This window comes from Syzygium oleosum, unplaced genomic scaffold (genome assembly GCF_021117445.2).
Source record: "Syzygium oleosum isolate NSW1041296 unplaced genomic scaffold, Sole_v2.1 Sole_v2.09, whole genome shotgun sequence".
Lineage (NCBI taxonomy): Eukaryota > Viridiplantae > Streptophyta > Magnoliopsida > Myrtales > Myrtaceae > Syzygium > Syzygium oleosum.
Window position 1 is genome coordinate 10870502 of NW_026607493.1, and position 12872 is coordinate 10883373.

General features: G+C 42.7%; 2 protein-coding genes across 3 annotated transcripts; both read left to right on the plus strand.

The window, feature by feature from the left end:
- Positions 1-6430: 6430 nt before the first annotated feature.
- LOC115690771 (COBRA-like protein 5) lies at positions 6431-8645 on the plus strand. Its single transcript, XM_056314858.1, has 3 exons — positions 6431-7517; positions 7603-7878; positions 8103-8645. The coding sequence occupies exons 1-3, from the start codon at positions 7493-7495 to the stop codon at positions 8387-8389; spliced, it is 588 nt and encodes a 195-aa protein (XP_056170833.1). The 5' UTR covers positions 6431-7492; the 3' UTR covers positions 8390-8645.
- A 1862-nt stretch (positions 8646-10507) lies between these two features.
- LOC115693974 (COBRA-like protein 4) lies at positions 10508-12846 on the plus strand. 2 transcript variants are annotated; one of them, XM_056314826.1, is made up of 6 exons: positions 10508-10705; positions 10807-10886; positions 10990-11446; positions 11544-11691; positions 11875-12149; positions 12258-12846. In XM_056314826.1, exons 1-6 carry the CDS (start codon positions 10582-10584, stop codon positions 12548-12550), a joined length of 1377 nt encoding a protein of 458 aa, XP_056170801.1. In that variant the 5' UTR covers positions 10508-10581; the 3' UTR covers positions 12551-12846. The 2 variants fall into 2 exon arrangements, with proteins under 2 accessions (XP_056170801.1, XP_030476920.2); XM_030621060.2 differs by having other exon boundaries at positions 10509-10705; positions 11872-12149.
- The last annotated feature ends 26 nt before the right edge of the window (positions 12847-12872 follow it).

Here is a 12872-nt window from a genome sequence, read left to right on the forward strand (position 1 = left end):
AATTGAATCTGAAATGAATCGTGTGGGGGAAGGGCTGGCGATGATGTTAGGCCGCTCGCATGCATTCGGAACGTGACTTCGTAACGATCTTAATAACGTATGGGGTACGGGGGGCGTGTCCGGAAATGTGAAGATTCTGGGGGATGAAAAAAAACATGGCCATCAGCGCGAGGGAATCGAGTGATCGACGGAGGCTCGGTTTTTCGGTTTCCCCGTGCGCGCTTGTCCATCTGGCGTGAATGCCGCGATCGGAGGATCGGGACCTGAAAACCGCCTTCCTTTCGGGAAAGGACGAGCGCGGATCGAGCCACGGAACCTGCAAATCCCTCCCGTCTATCGGGGGCGAGAGGGATCCCTCGGTTCCCTGTGATGTTTTGATCGTCGGTTAACGTGACGAAATGGGTAGAGAAGACAAATCTCGTTGTGGGCCGATTCTCTCTTAGCGAAGACAAATCGATTAACCTAACGCTGCATCTGTAGAATTATAATTTCTTTTGTCTTGGTGTGCGTTCTGCGTTCTGCATCGTGCTGTGCTCCTTGTACAATTATTTATACCTTAAATATATCTATCTCAATGCATACTTATCATTTTTTGAAATCCAACAACAATGTCTACCGGAATGATCTATGCCCATTATATAAGCTACTTCCAAAAATCATATCATTTCCTCTACTCTATTAGGGATAATTAGGAGATTCTGCATACCTTTTTATTTTTATCGCGTAAATGATTAAGATACGATTTACGTATTTTTATACGTTGTGAATGATTCGATGGTGGTGCAGCGATGTAGATATCTTTTCCCTTTTTTCTAAAACACACGCACGACCGCATTTTCAGAATCCTTTCTCATCCCTCCCGAAACACCCCCCGAAAAAGTACAATGCGAATGCCGTCGAACGGCGGAAAATCTACGGTGTACGGTTGAAACGCGGTACCGCGAAGCCGTCCGACCCGATACGGCGGGACCGATCTCATTATTATTTTCTTTTACCATCCCAAGGGGCGGGGGGGCGGGGGGTTGGGTCGGGGAATTTCCGCCGCTGGCACATGGAAATATGCAGGGAACTATATAGTCTAAATCTTTTGGCACGGGGGCTAACCGTTGAATTTCGTTTGATGTTTAACATGACACCACCGGTTTGATTCTTCGTGCTGCATCTGCTACTTGCGCTACGGATCTCGTCTGGTCTTTCGCCATCTACTAATTGGGGCGAAGGGCATATTCGCAACGCATATTGATTGAAAAAGTCCAATTAGCAAGTGGGATGGATCCTGACCTGCGTCTAGGAGGCCTGTATCATGGGGGGCCGCTACGGGGCACACTACTTTGCAAAATGCTTGCCCCCACCAACTTCTTTTTTCCTTTTTTTAAAATTCATTCGTTTTTCACGCGTCACGTAATATTCGAATTCCCGACTCGATTGACTCCGACGATCGAGGTTCCGGTCAAAGGGTTCCTTGATGATTTGAATTGTTTCGAGATCGAAAGGAGATCCTTATCCTCCCCCATTTCCTCGAAAGAATACAAGGATTCGGACAAAAATCGATGAGAGAGAAGAGAGAGAAAGGGAAGGTGCTCTGTATACGTACTTTCGAAATTTGGATTATACGATACCACGAGATGAACGCGATAACGCTTGCGACGCTTTGGTTTTGTCATGCCTTCTGTTCAGTGGTATGCCGAGATGACTTGCCCATGTGTCCCCGAAACCGGGTCAAATGTCTAGGCCTGGAGATATGCGTTTTGTAACCCTAGACAATGACCCGGAAAGGAAGGAGAGAATGCAATTAAAGAAAAGAAAGAGAAATGATGCGTATAAGACCAAAGCTTCCAATCTCAGGTTCTAAGGGGGCAAGAGACGAAACCGTGAAGAGAACAAGCTAAAAAACCCACCCTCGTGCCGTCGCTTCTTCGAATCGAGCAACTCGACCCGGACTCATTTGTCCGGCCCTAATGCTTCGACTAATTTCGCACTCGATAAACATGAATCGGTTTGGCTATAAGGTATGCTCCGTTCCGGCATCCTAACACTTTCGGGCTTCCGGAATCCATGTTATGCGCAGTCGGTTTCGTGTCGGTAATGATCATTAGGTTTCGGTATACGGGTTCGATTCCTCGCGTTCTCTTTGATCCATCCATCTATGGATTTCCCTTTCGATAAAATCCCAGGGATTGACCTTTTTCCAATGAAAGTATTGATGCTAGGAAAAATCGGACGCTCTTGAACGATGCAAAGCGTCAAAAAGGGGAGGCTTTTCATTTTGTCGTGGGACATTGGGACCGTAGGGGGAAGCTCGTTCGTATCCTGTTGGCGATGATGGAGTTCAAGGTTGTCAGATCACAGTTGGCAGCACGAGCACAGACAGGCAAAATTCGTATGGATCGAATCGAAGTCCATTATTGGCCAAAAGCATATTCCTCATTTTGGAAGGAAATGCTGCTTTGCCTAATCAATTTCTAGTGCATTATTTTAGTAAATAAATTAAAAAAAGGGAAATACCGATTTTTTCATGTTGAGTATGTTATCCCGAGATGGTAACAGTTTGAGCTCTTAATTGAATATGATCTATCGCGTCGAAGAAGCGGGTGATCTTGCGTGTTTAACGAGTGAAAGTTTTGCGAAACGACATTCGTTTTTCTTCTTTTTTTTTTTTTTTTAAGGAAAAGTACACTGGAAGTCCTAAAACGCGTCGTAAAAGTAAAATCGAGTCATGAAACTTTCAAAAAGCGCAATTAGGTCCTAAAATCTTTCATAAAAGTGTAATCGGGTCCCGAAACTGTCGAAAAGTGCAATCGAGCCCTTAAACTTGTCACGAAAGTGTAATCGTGTCATAAAACTTTCAAAAAGTGCAATCAAATCCTAAAACTTGTCACGAAAGTGCAATCGGGTTCTAAAACTTTTAGAAAGTGAAATCATCAGAAGGACTTGATCGAACCAATTTGACAAGTTTTAGGATTTAATTGCACTTTTTTGAAAATTTTATGACTTGATTGCGCTTTCGTGACAAGTTTCATGATTTTTGATGAACTTATGCTTATTGTTTTTTTGGGCCGCCGGGGGGAGGGGGGAGTCGAGCGACCTTGGTTCAAAATAGCCGAAAATAAAAAGGAGAAAAAAGTGATTATATGAGTCAAAAAAGCTGTTGGGCTAGCAAATGATGATTGAAGATCTCATAGTATGGACAGCGGAAAGGCTCACATGGGCCACTCATATCGTGGTCAATCTTATTTTAAGCTTTCAAGGTCAATAATGCTTCCCTACTTTTCTTGTGATGAAGAGCCAATTCATTTTTTGAAATAAAGTAAAAAATAAAATATAAAATAAAAAAAGGACAATAATTAAAAACATGAGGACATGTGAGAGAGAGGTCCGAACAGGGAGGACGAGGACTTCGCTCACCGACAGCACCGACTGGGCCGTGGTTGGACGCCTTTACCGACACGAACGTTCGGCTTTTTTTTTTTTTTTTCGAATTCGAAATTAAGCATGCCATGCAACAAAAAATAGGAGATTTTGTCTATTTATTTATTTTTTATCCGGAATAAAGTCGATTAATTGAATAAAGGAGAGAAAATGAATATCGTACCCTCGGGCGTTAATTTCCGACCGTTAATTGCATCGAGAGAGTGGCGGGCTGAGTACCCGTCATTGACGGTCCATATGCGATATGAATTGGCACGACATTCGTAGCTCGTGCGATGATGCGAATCGACATGTTTCGGAGCAATATCATTTGACCTGAACTTGAAAGAAAGGTCGCGGTGCTCGGAGGTAGAACTCAGCCTACCGATGCAAATTGCATAGCGGTCCTTCCCTCGGATTCTTTCGGGTCGCGAGACATATTCAAATTTCGAGAAATATATATACGGAGAAAATGATTCGGGAATCATGGGCTTAACATAACAGCCCATTAAGCCAACAAACTTCATACACGAGTCATGGACTTAGGCCCAATGTGGACTTATTGGGCCTAATTGGGCCTGACCCAACTGTTTCTTGGTGGGGTGTGTTGTGGGCCTCGTCTAGGTGTGGACATCAATCCATGTTCAAGAATCCGAGACCCGAACACGCATCTCGAGCCCATGCACTGAGCTGGGATCAGCATCGCATGCTTGGAAATGGTCAGGGGGTGCGTAATCGAGTCGAGTCGAGTCGAGCACACGGTTGGAGGCGACGTGACTAGAAAATTCCAGACACTATTCTCAAATTCGATGTAAATCTATTTTCAAAGCTCGAGATTGATTCGAGGAAGCGCTTGATGTGTTCAAACTGATCATGAGAAAAAAGAAGAAGAAGAAGAAGAAAACAACTATGGCGGAAACCCGAATTGCATCTAGTAGAGCTCTGTATTCCGAAATTTATATAAGTAGGGTTAGGCTCGACCTGCGAAAGTGCAGTGACATTGAATTCAATTAGAAAGTCAACTCTTAGACTGAATTTGTACATTCCTCGAATTAACTATTATGAAAACCAGGCCGCTCGAGTTTGATATGAACAGGGTCGATATCTTATGGGCAAGTCCGTCATGAGTAGCCGGCGAATACCTTAATTCACTTAATAATTGATTGAAATGAGAGTTAGATTATGACCAAAAATGATATTAAAGTCCAAGTTGGGGCTAACCTAAATTGGAACTCTTGGAGCACGCTCCATGAGCTTGTAATAGGGGTTCTAAAATTTGATTAGCATTTTAACAAATTAGCTTCTTGGGTAAATCGTTTAGCATATAAACAGGTTGGATTTGGTATGAGTTAAGTCCGAGTCGGGTCGGGTGTGAGTCATTGAAATTGTATCACATGCAATTTGGTCGACATGATTAACTGCATCAATTTGGATTGGATTCATCGTCGACCTGCCTGAACCCGATCCGATCTATCCGTTTCACAGGTCTATGTAAACGAGATGAGCATGGTAATGTTATGGTACGAAAGTCAACTTGGCTAAGTTAGGTACATTTTATTTTCAGGGTATGTCTGACTTTAGTGAAGAATCACAGTCAAAAGATGCTGGTACTATAGAACACACGAAAACCAATCTAATTATGAGTGAGCATGATGGACCGGCCAAATCGGAATCGGACCGGATCGACCGGTTTGGTCTGGTTCTCGGAAATATCGGTTCGGTTCCATGTTCTTAAAAGTGGAACCGATTTCTGGGCGGTCCGGTTCCCGGTTCTAGGGTGGGAACTGGACCGGACCGATTATATATAATATTTAATATATATATGAAAAATATTTAATATTGGTCCCATTGGAACCGATTGTTCAATTTTTTCATATATTATATATATTTTTCCAATTTTTTCCATGGCCTTATGGGATCAAATCATACCTACAAAGGAAAGAATGGAACAATCGGTTTCCGGTTCACGAAAAATATTTAATATTGGTGGAACCGGACCGGATTATCAGTCCGGTCCGGTCTACGATCCCAAGACTAGCCGGTTCGGTCCCCGATCTTAGAAACTGGGAACCGGTCCTCCCGGTCCAGTTCCCAGTTCTTGAGTTGGATTGGACCGGATCGGGAACCGCTTACTCCTAAATCTAATTTTTTCCATTTGAACTATGTGACAAACTTCAACTTTTCGTTAAAAAAAAACAAAGACAAGTGGCAATTGAACATCGGAAAGAAATTTCTAGTACAAAATCACAATCGCTGGATTCCCTTGTCCATTTTCTATGGTTTGACCAATTCATATTAAGACATAATTAGGCTAACTTCATTCCATTTGTGCAAAGTAAACTTACTGAATTTCTCCATCTAATTCTACTACTACAAGCGCTTAATTCTGCGGCGACGCAAGCTTAAGAACCCATATTTTTATTTATTTATTTTTCCTATTGCCGCTCTGTCCGTGGCTCGAGTTTGTTCAGAAATCCTCATCATTTGGAACTTAATTAGATGAACTAATGCACTAAAATTCTAGCAATTTGAGGACATTGCATGATTGGCCCATCAAAGTTTACATTTTCAATTTTTCCATGGCTTGTGCAAGAACTTTGCAAATGTCATCTCCTCAACAATTGATACATCCATCACTTTCCCTAGAAGGAGCCAAAGAATCTGCTAAGGGTATCTAACATGAAGGACCCAACAGAATTGTACTTTTTGAGCTGTATTCTGATGCCACTTTGAGTTAGTTCTTATATAAGGACCTCACTGATCTTAGTGATCCTTGCATCTTCACCATCCTCCATACAATAATAGCAAACTTTGAGGATGTCCTCGTGTAACCTCGATCGCCTCGGAGTCGCGGTCATTCTCTTTATGATGGCATTGGCTCAAACGGGTGAGCTTCTAGCTCGGAGAATTCAGCTGTGAAGACAAAAAATTTATTTCCTAGCAATGATACTGTCATGTGCCAATGTTCTCGCCTTTTCTAACTCCTCTTGTCTTGTTTTCAGTGGCTTATGACGTGCTCGATCCTCATGGAAACATTAACATTAAATGGGACGTTATGTCGTGGACGCCGGATGGTTACGTGGTGAGAATCGCTGTTCCAAAGGCATGTGACTGAATGGTGCTTTCGTTGAATTCTTGTTCTGTAAGTTTGGGCAATGAACCGATCCTGAACATAGTAGCGAAGGCACTGACTAAATCTAGTGTGATAACTTGTAGGCAGCCATCACTTTGAGCAACTTCCAAATGTTCAGGCACATCCCGAGCCCTGGGTGGACATTGGGATGGACTTGGGCAGGCAAAGAGACAATATGGTCTGTCGTGGGAGCGCAGGCGACTGATCAAGGGGATTGCTCGAAATTCATGGGAAACATCCCTCACTCTTGTGAAAGAAGCCCTGCTATCATCGACTTGCTTCCAGGAGTGCCCAACAATCGAAAGTACACTGATTGCTGCAAGGGAGGCGTTGTTGCGTTGTGGGGTCAAGACCCGGCAGCCACGGTTTCGGCCTTTCAGGTCAGTGTCGGGCTCTCAGGTACGCCAAACACTACTGTGAAACTTCCCCAGGATTTTTATCTGCTCGGGCCTGGACCAAGCTATACATGTAGCGCTGCAACCATCATGCCGCCTTCAGTACTCTTCTCGGCTGACGGACGGAGAAGAAATCGAGCCGTGAGTGAGTTAGAAGCTTTTATTTTATGTTTCTGGTGGTGCTCAATTTGTTTGAGTGTCTCTAAGATTTGGAGTCCCAAAATGACTACTTGGTTTAGGAACTATTTGTTTTTGACAGACTTTCCATGTGTCTGTTGTCATCTGCTTGATTGAAGCTGAACATCCTTTAATCATCTCCCAATGTCTAAAGCATTATATTCGTGAATATCAAAAGTTTCCGCTGAATAAATTCTTTCACTCTGATTCGAAAGTCATATCCATCTTCTGAATTCTCTTCTAATTGTTGTTGCAGTGTCATGGTACGTGACTTGTACTTACTCGCAAATGGCCTTTTCCAAGAACCCGACCTGCTGCGTTTCCTTGTCCTCTTTCTACAACTCTATGATCACTCCTTGTCCGTCTTGTGCTTGTGGCTATGACGGAACAGCTTACTGCATCAGGTAAGTGTTTAACAACTTTTACGTAAAATTGCTTGCCTGGTGGTTGCATTTAGGACACTGATTCTTATTCTGGAATGTGACTCAGGAGCCAGAGCAAGATTCAGAGTGTGGTGGGATCACAACCGTCCATTGAAGGCCATGCGCCTTTGCTGCAGTGCCCGAACCACGTGTCCTATCCGGGTACATTGGCACGTCAAGGCCAATTATAGAGAATACTGGAAAGTGAAGATCACAGTCACCAGTTTCAACTACGGGATGAATTATACACAGTGGACACTCGTCACACAGCATCCGAACTTCAACAACATCACTCGAGTCTATAGATTTGACTATAAGCCACTCGATGCGTTTGGTTCCCTCAGTGAGTACATGGCCTTTATAGAAAAGAACGCTGTCATTGTTTTTGATTGGATTTTAGCTTTTTCTGCGCGTTGATCTTCAACAAATTGGCCTAATTGTTGTGATAGGTGAACATGGTCAAACCGCATACGTTCCACGATAAAGTAACGCGCATAGTCATAATTTGGTGAGTCGATAGACTTGACAAAATTTTAATCTCGTTTCTCATGATTGCCTTATATGCAGATGACACCGGCATGTTTTATGGCATAAAGTACTACAATGACCTACTAATGCAAGCAGGGCCAGAAGGAAATGTTCAATCGGAGATGATTCTTCGGAAAGACATAAGTAGTTTTACATGGGATCACGGTTGGGCGTTTCCTCGAAAAGTCTACTTTAATGGTGACGAGTGCATGATGCCACCTCCTGATAAATATCCTTCTCTACCAAGCATAGCACCTTCGAATCGTTCTTTGGCTTCAGCCTTGGCTTTCTTCCTCATCTTGGAACTGATGCCGCTGATACTATGATGTGAACGGCAGCATATATACTCATCATCTCCATCTACTTGCACCTGAGATGATTGCGAAGTCGCCTCTGCCATAGAGAGAGGCTGGTAGCTCTGAAACGAAGAAGTGCTGTTGCTCTAAGGGATTTTCATGGGAAGGCATATGCAAGAACTGTACAGAGTATATGATATTGAGTCTACAGTCAAAATGTGTATATGCTCGTGAAATCTGTAAAAGGGTCCAGAAGTACAATTATGTGAGAAAGATAAGGACTATCTTGATTAAATTAGCAACGGTGCGCCTAATATGTAATTAAATCTGGTGAGATACTAGATGGAAGAAGCCTTTGGCATAATATAATGTTTATGACCTAATGAGCTTGTTGCAGAAGCCGGCCAAATGCAAATTCGGTCCATGGATGATCCCTAGAAAGGCAACAAGTCCATTCCATTTGGTAGCTTAATCTGTGCGAATCAAAGGATTTTACCGATAATTTTCTAGTCAATATAGAACATAAGTAAAATAACTTTCTTTGAACGTCTTCATCAAGTTGGTTCAGGTTAAACAATCCTGCTCAAGTCACATATGCTATATAGCCCGTAGCGGTTATTCTAGTCAATTCAACCCTATAGGTCCTTCAGAGGCAGCAGCAATTAAATCAACTTGCGCAGCGGCAGAATGCTCGTCAGAAGTTGGAATGTCGTATGCAAGTGATGAGCAATGGGAAAAAAGTCTTCTTTCAAAACTGATGTCCTAGTGTCTGTATAAACCGGTTTATGTTATGAATAAGTCAATACAGTGACTTGTTCAATTCTTTCCATTAACCTATTAGCGAGTCAAATTTTATTTCCGTCATGGTGCACCATCATCTTCTAACATATTTTGCTTTGCAGAGTGTATTTTACAGTCGTACTTAAGCTCTAATCCTGTCAAATCATGAGATTCTAGTCAGCTATAGGAATTTGCTTTCTCCATTTTGTACTCTGTCTTCTAACCACTTAGGTCTAAGATCTTTTAGTCACCTCATTTAGCTCTGGCAGATGGGAATCATTTATCAGATAGAGAGATCTGATCTCACTTGTCCTTGCATGGCCTTCTAAGCAACCGAGCTAAGCGGAGAAGCAAATTCATAGATAAAAAAGCAACTTAGTATGGTACTTGAAGATGAGAGTCAACCAAATTAATGGGCTCAAGAAACAAACAGAAGACATAAAACACAAATAGAAAGGTGTCAATCAGCTGACAAGATGGGTTTGACTATCAGATTGCTGAAGCCATTGGGTGTACCATGTAATTAATGCTTGATGGTCTTTACTCTTTCCTAGTAGCGTGAAGAAGCATAGCGTGTAGAACAAAATCACAGCGAGCAAAAATAGAAAGTGCAGGCTGAATAAGAAACTCCCTTAAGTTACAAGAATAAATTTGCTTTTTCCATCACCACCAATTTGAGCAGACGGTAAGAGGGGCATTCTTCTGTCCTGGCATCGAGTGGGACATTCCAAGCCGAGTTATGGCCGTATTGGAGATTGAGAAAAAGACTTGAATTTTACTGAACATGCATCTCCTTTTGATTTTCCTAGTATTTTAACTGGCTTTTGATGGCAAACAATCATTTGTCACGGAATTAAAAAAGCTTCAGATTTCAGTTTCCAATTTGAACGCTCGAAATCTCATTTACCAACTACGTTGCATTAGTCTGTTCCATGTATGCCGTACCCATATTTCCTAACTCAGAACTCTACTTATGTAACTAAGGCTACTGATCCATTTTCCAACACTCCAATTTATTTCCCGGAAGTTCATTTTGCTGATAATTTTCGAGAAGAGATTGAGAAAGGTTTTTTTTCCTTTTTTAAAAAAATATAATCAGTCGCCTAACTTATAGAGAAGGGATCATTTTGGCTACGGTCACAGACAAGGAACTGACTGTTCACATGTTATTTTCATCCAAACCAGGAAAATCTGCCTCCAGCGTCGCCATCATTCTCACCTGCATGTTGCTTCAAGATGCAGAAACAGAATTGAAGGAACAAGGAAAATTACTGTGCATGATTGCGAAACTTGGAAAAATCAGAAGAAAAGCTTACCAACTGGTAGGTGACACATTACATAGTCTCATCTTTCCTCCATACAAGATATAACACACTCCTCGCACAAACCATTCCATCGCTTGTAAGTTGGCTGAAGACTGAGTGTATCTGGAGGCACCAGAAATGGAATCTGAAGGTCTCTTCGCTTGTCAAGGGAAAGTTTATGAAGATGGAAAAAGCTCATTGTCCCCAAGACTTGAGCTCATACTCCTGGCAGCCATTTTTATGCTAATGATTCCTCATACAGGTTGGCCTTGTCAGCATGTTGAATGCATGGATTTCAAACTTTTTCACCTCACAGTTCTGGTGGTAATTAACTATCCCTTGTCCTTCTCTTCATAATTGCAGTTGCGTATGATCCTCTAGATCCAAACGGTAACATAACGATCAAATGGGATGTAATGTCCTGGACTGCTGATGGCTATGTGGTGAGTGCAATCATTTCGGATTGATGATTGCCGTACTTTGAAGATTATATCTTGGAATACTGCTGTAAATATTCTGTTGACCGTTAATAAATTTAAAAACCAGGCTGCTGTCACAATGAGTAACTTCCAAATGTACCGGCAAATCGTGACTCCGGGTTGGACACTGGGATGGGACTGGGCAAAGAAGGAAGTGATATGGTCAATGGTTGGAGCACAAACTACAGAACAAGGAGATTGTTCCAAGTTCAAGGGCAATGTACCACATTGCTGTAAGAAAAATCCGATAGTTGTCGACTTTCTCCCCGGAGTCCCCTACAACCAGCAGTTCAGCAACTGCTGCAAAGGCGGCATCCTCGCGTCGTGGGGCCAGGACCCGACTGCCTCGGTCTCTGCCTTCCAGGTCAGTGTCGGGCTAGCCGGCACCTCCAATAAGACGGTCAAACTCCCCAAGAACTTCACTCTGCTTGGCCCGGGACCGGGATACACTTGCGGGCCCGCAAAAATCGTGCCCTCGACGGTGTACTTAACAGCTGACCGGAGGAGGAAGACTCAAGCTTTGAGTATGTTTCTTCTTCAAGTGGACTATACTTTTGATTAATTAAGTAGGCAATGCTGTGTTTTTTTTTTCCATTGCTCGTGATCATACTTTGTATGCAGTGACTTGGAATGTCACCTGCACTTATTCACAGTTCTTGGTTTCTAAGAACCCAAGCTGCTGTGTTTCATTCTCGACTTTCTACAACAACTCGATCACGCCTTGCCCGTCTTGTGCCTGTGGTTGCCATAACAAGAACAACTGCATTGCGTAAGTTCCATGACTTTCCTTTATTCTTCGGGTAATACACTTATGTGGAATCTAACTGAAAATTTATCATATACCTGGTGACGGCTCTATTAAACTTGGTATAAGCGGTTTGTGCAAGATCTCCTTATAGATTTCTCAAAAATATATAAAACAAAAAGGCTCATGACCTGATGTGGCCAGGAGCGACTCCAAACTACTACACAAGGCGGGAATAAACACACCAAGGAAAGACAACGTTCCACTTCTGCAGTGCACGCATCACATGTGCCCGATCCGGGTTCACTGGCATGTGAAGCTCAACTACAAGGACTATTGGCGTGTAAAGATCGCCATCACGAACTTCAACTACAAACTGAACTACACCCAGTGGACACTCGTCGCCCAGCACCCCAATCTCAACAGCATCACCCAAGTCTTCAGCTTCGACTACAAGCCTCTCATTGCTTACGAATCGATAAGTGAGTGCTAAGGCTACACTTCATCAGTCTTTTCTACCTAAATTGTTGGGAATTTCGGGGCAAGAATCGGGCTAACTTTCTAATCAATCTGTGATTCTGATTGCGCAGACGACACGGGTATGTTCTACGGAATGAAATTTTACAATGATCTACTGATGGAAGCAGGGCCACAAGGAAATGTCCAGTCCGAAGTGCTACTTCAGAAAGACAAGAACACATTTACATTCAGACAAGGATGGGCGTTTCCAAGGAAAGTATACTTCAATGGAGATGAATGTATGCTTCCCCCACCTGACAAATACCCATTTCTACCAAGCTCCGCCCAAGTGAATCTAGTAGCCTTGTCAACATTTGTGACCTCCATGGCTATATTGATACTGCTCATTCAGAAATCTCCCTAGAAGCAGACCCATTTCAGAAATTTTTTGAAAGCAAAGACATTTGCAAGCGATTTCAGACGTAAGCTGCACCCTCATCAGGTAAAATATCATACAGCCTATCTGGACCTCCAACTAGAGCTTTCATGTAACGTCAACAGAAGATAGAAAGAATGTGCTTGTAAAAAAAATCACGCAAAAGCTCGCTCTCAAGTACTAACGGTTTTGGGTGTCTGTGTCATGCGATACTGAGTACTACTGCTTTTGTTCCTCACAAGCCTCTCAAGCTGTGTAAGTAATCTTACCCGTCCATTTCTACATTCTGTATGGTTGACAAACATGGTAC

What these genes read in the sequence shown, in the direction of transcription:
- LOC115693974 (XM_030621060.2), top strand. Translation starts at nt 10,582, where the DNA reads ATGGAATCTGAAGGTCTCTTCGCTTGTCAAGGGAAAGTTTATGAAGAT. An exon ending in GCTAATGATTCCTCATACAG is followed by an intron (nt 10,706 to 10,806) that starts GTTGGCCTTGTC and finishes TCATAATTGCAG; the next exon opens with TTGCGTATGATCCTCTAGAT. An exon ending in AACAAGAACAACTGCATTGC is followed by an intron (nt 11,692 to 11,871) that starts GTAAGTTCCATG and finishes TGATGTGGCCAG; the next exon opens with GAGCGACTCCAAACTACTAC.
- LOC115690771 (XM_056314858.1), top strand. Translation starts at nt 7,493, where the DNA reads ATGACGGAACAGCTTACTGCATCAG. An exon ending in GGAACAGCTTACTGCATCAG is followed by an intron (nt 7,518 to 7,602) that starts GTAAGTGTTTAA and finishes AATGTGACTCAG; the next exon opens with GAGCCAGAGCAAGATTCAGA. An exon ending in CGATGCGTTTGGTTCCCTCA is followed by an intron (nt 7,879 to 8,102) that starts GTGAGTACATGG and finishes CCTTATATGCAG; the next exon opens with ATGACACCGGCATGTTTTAT.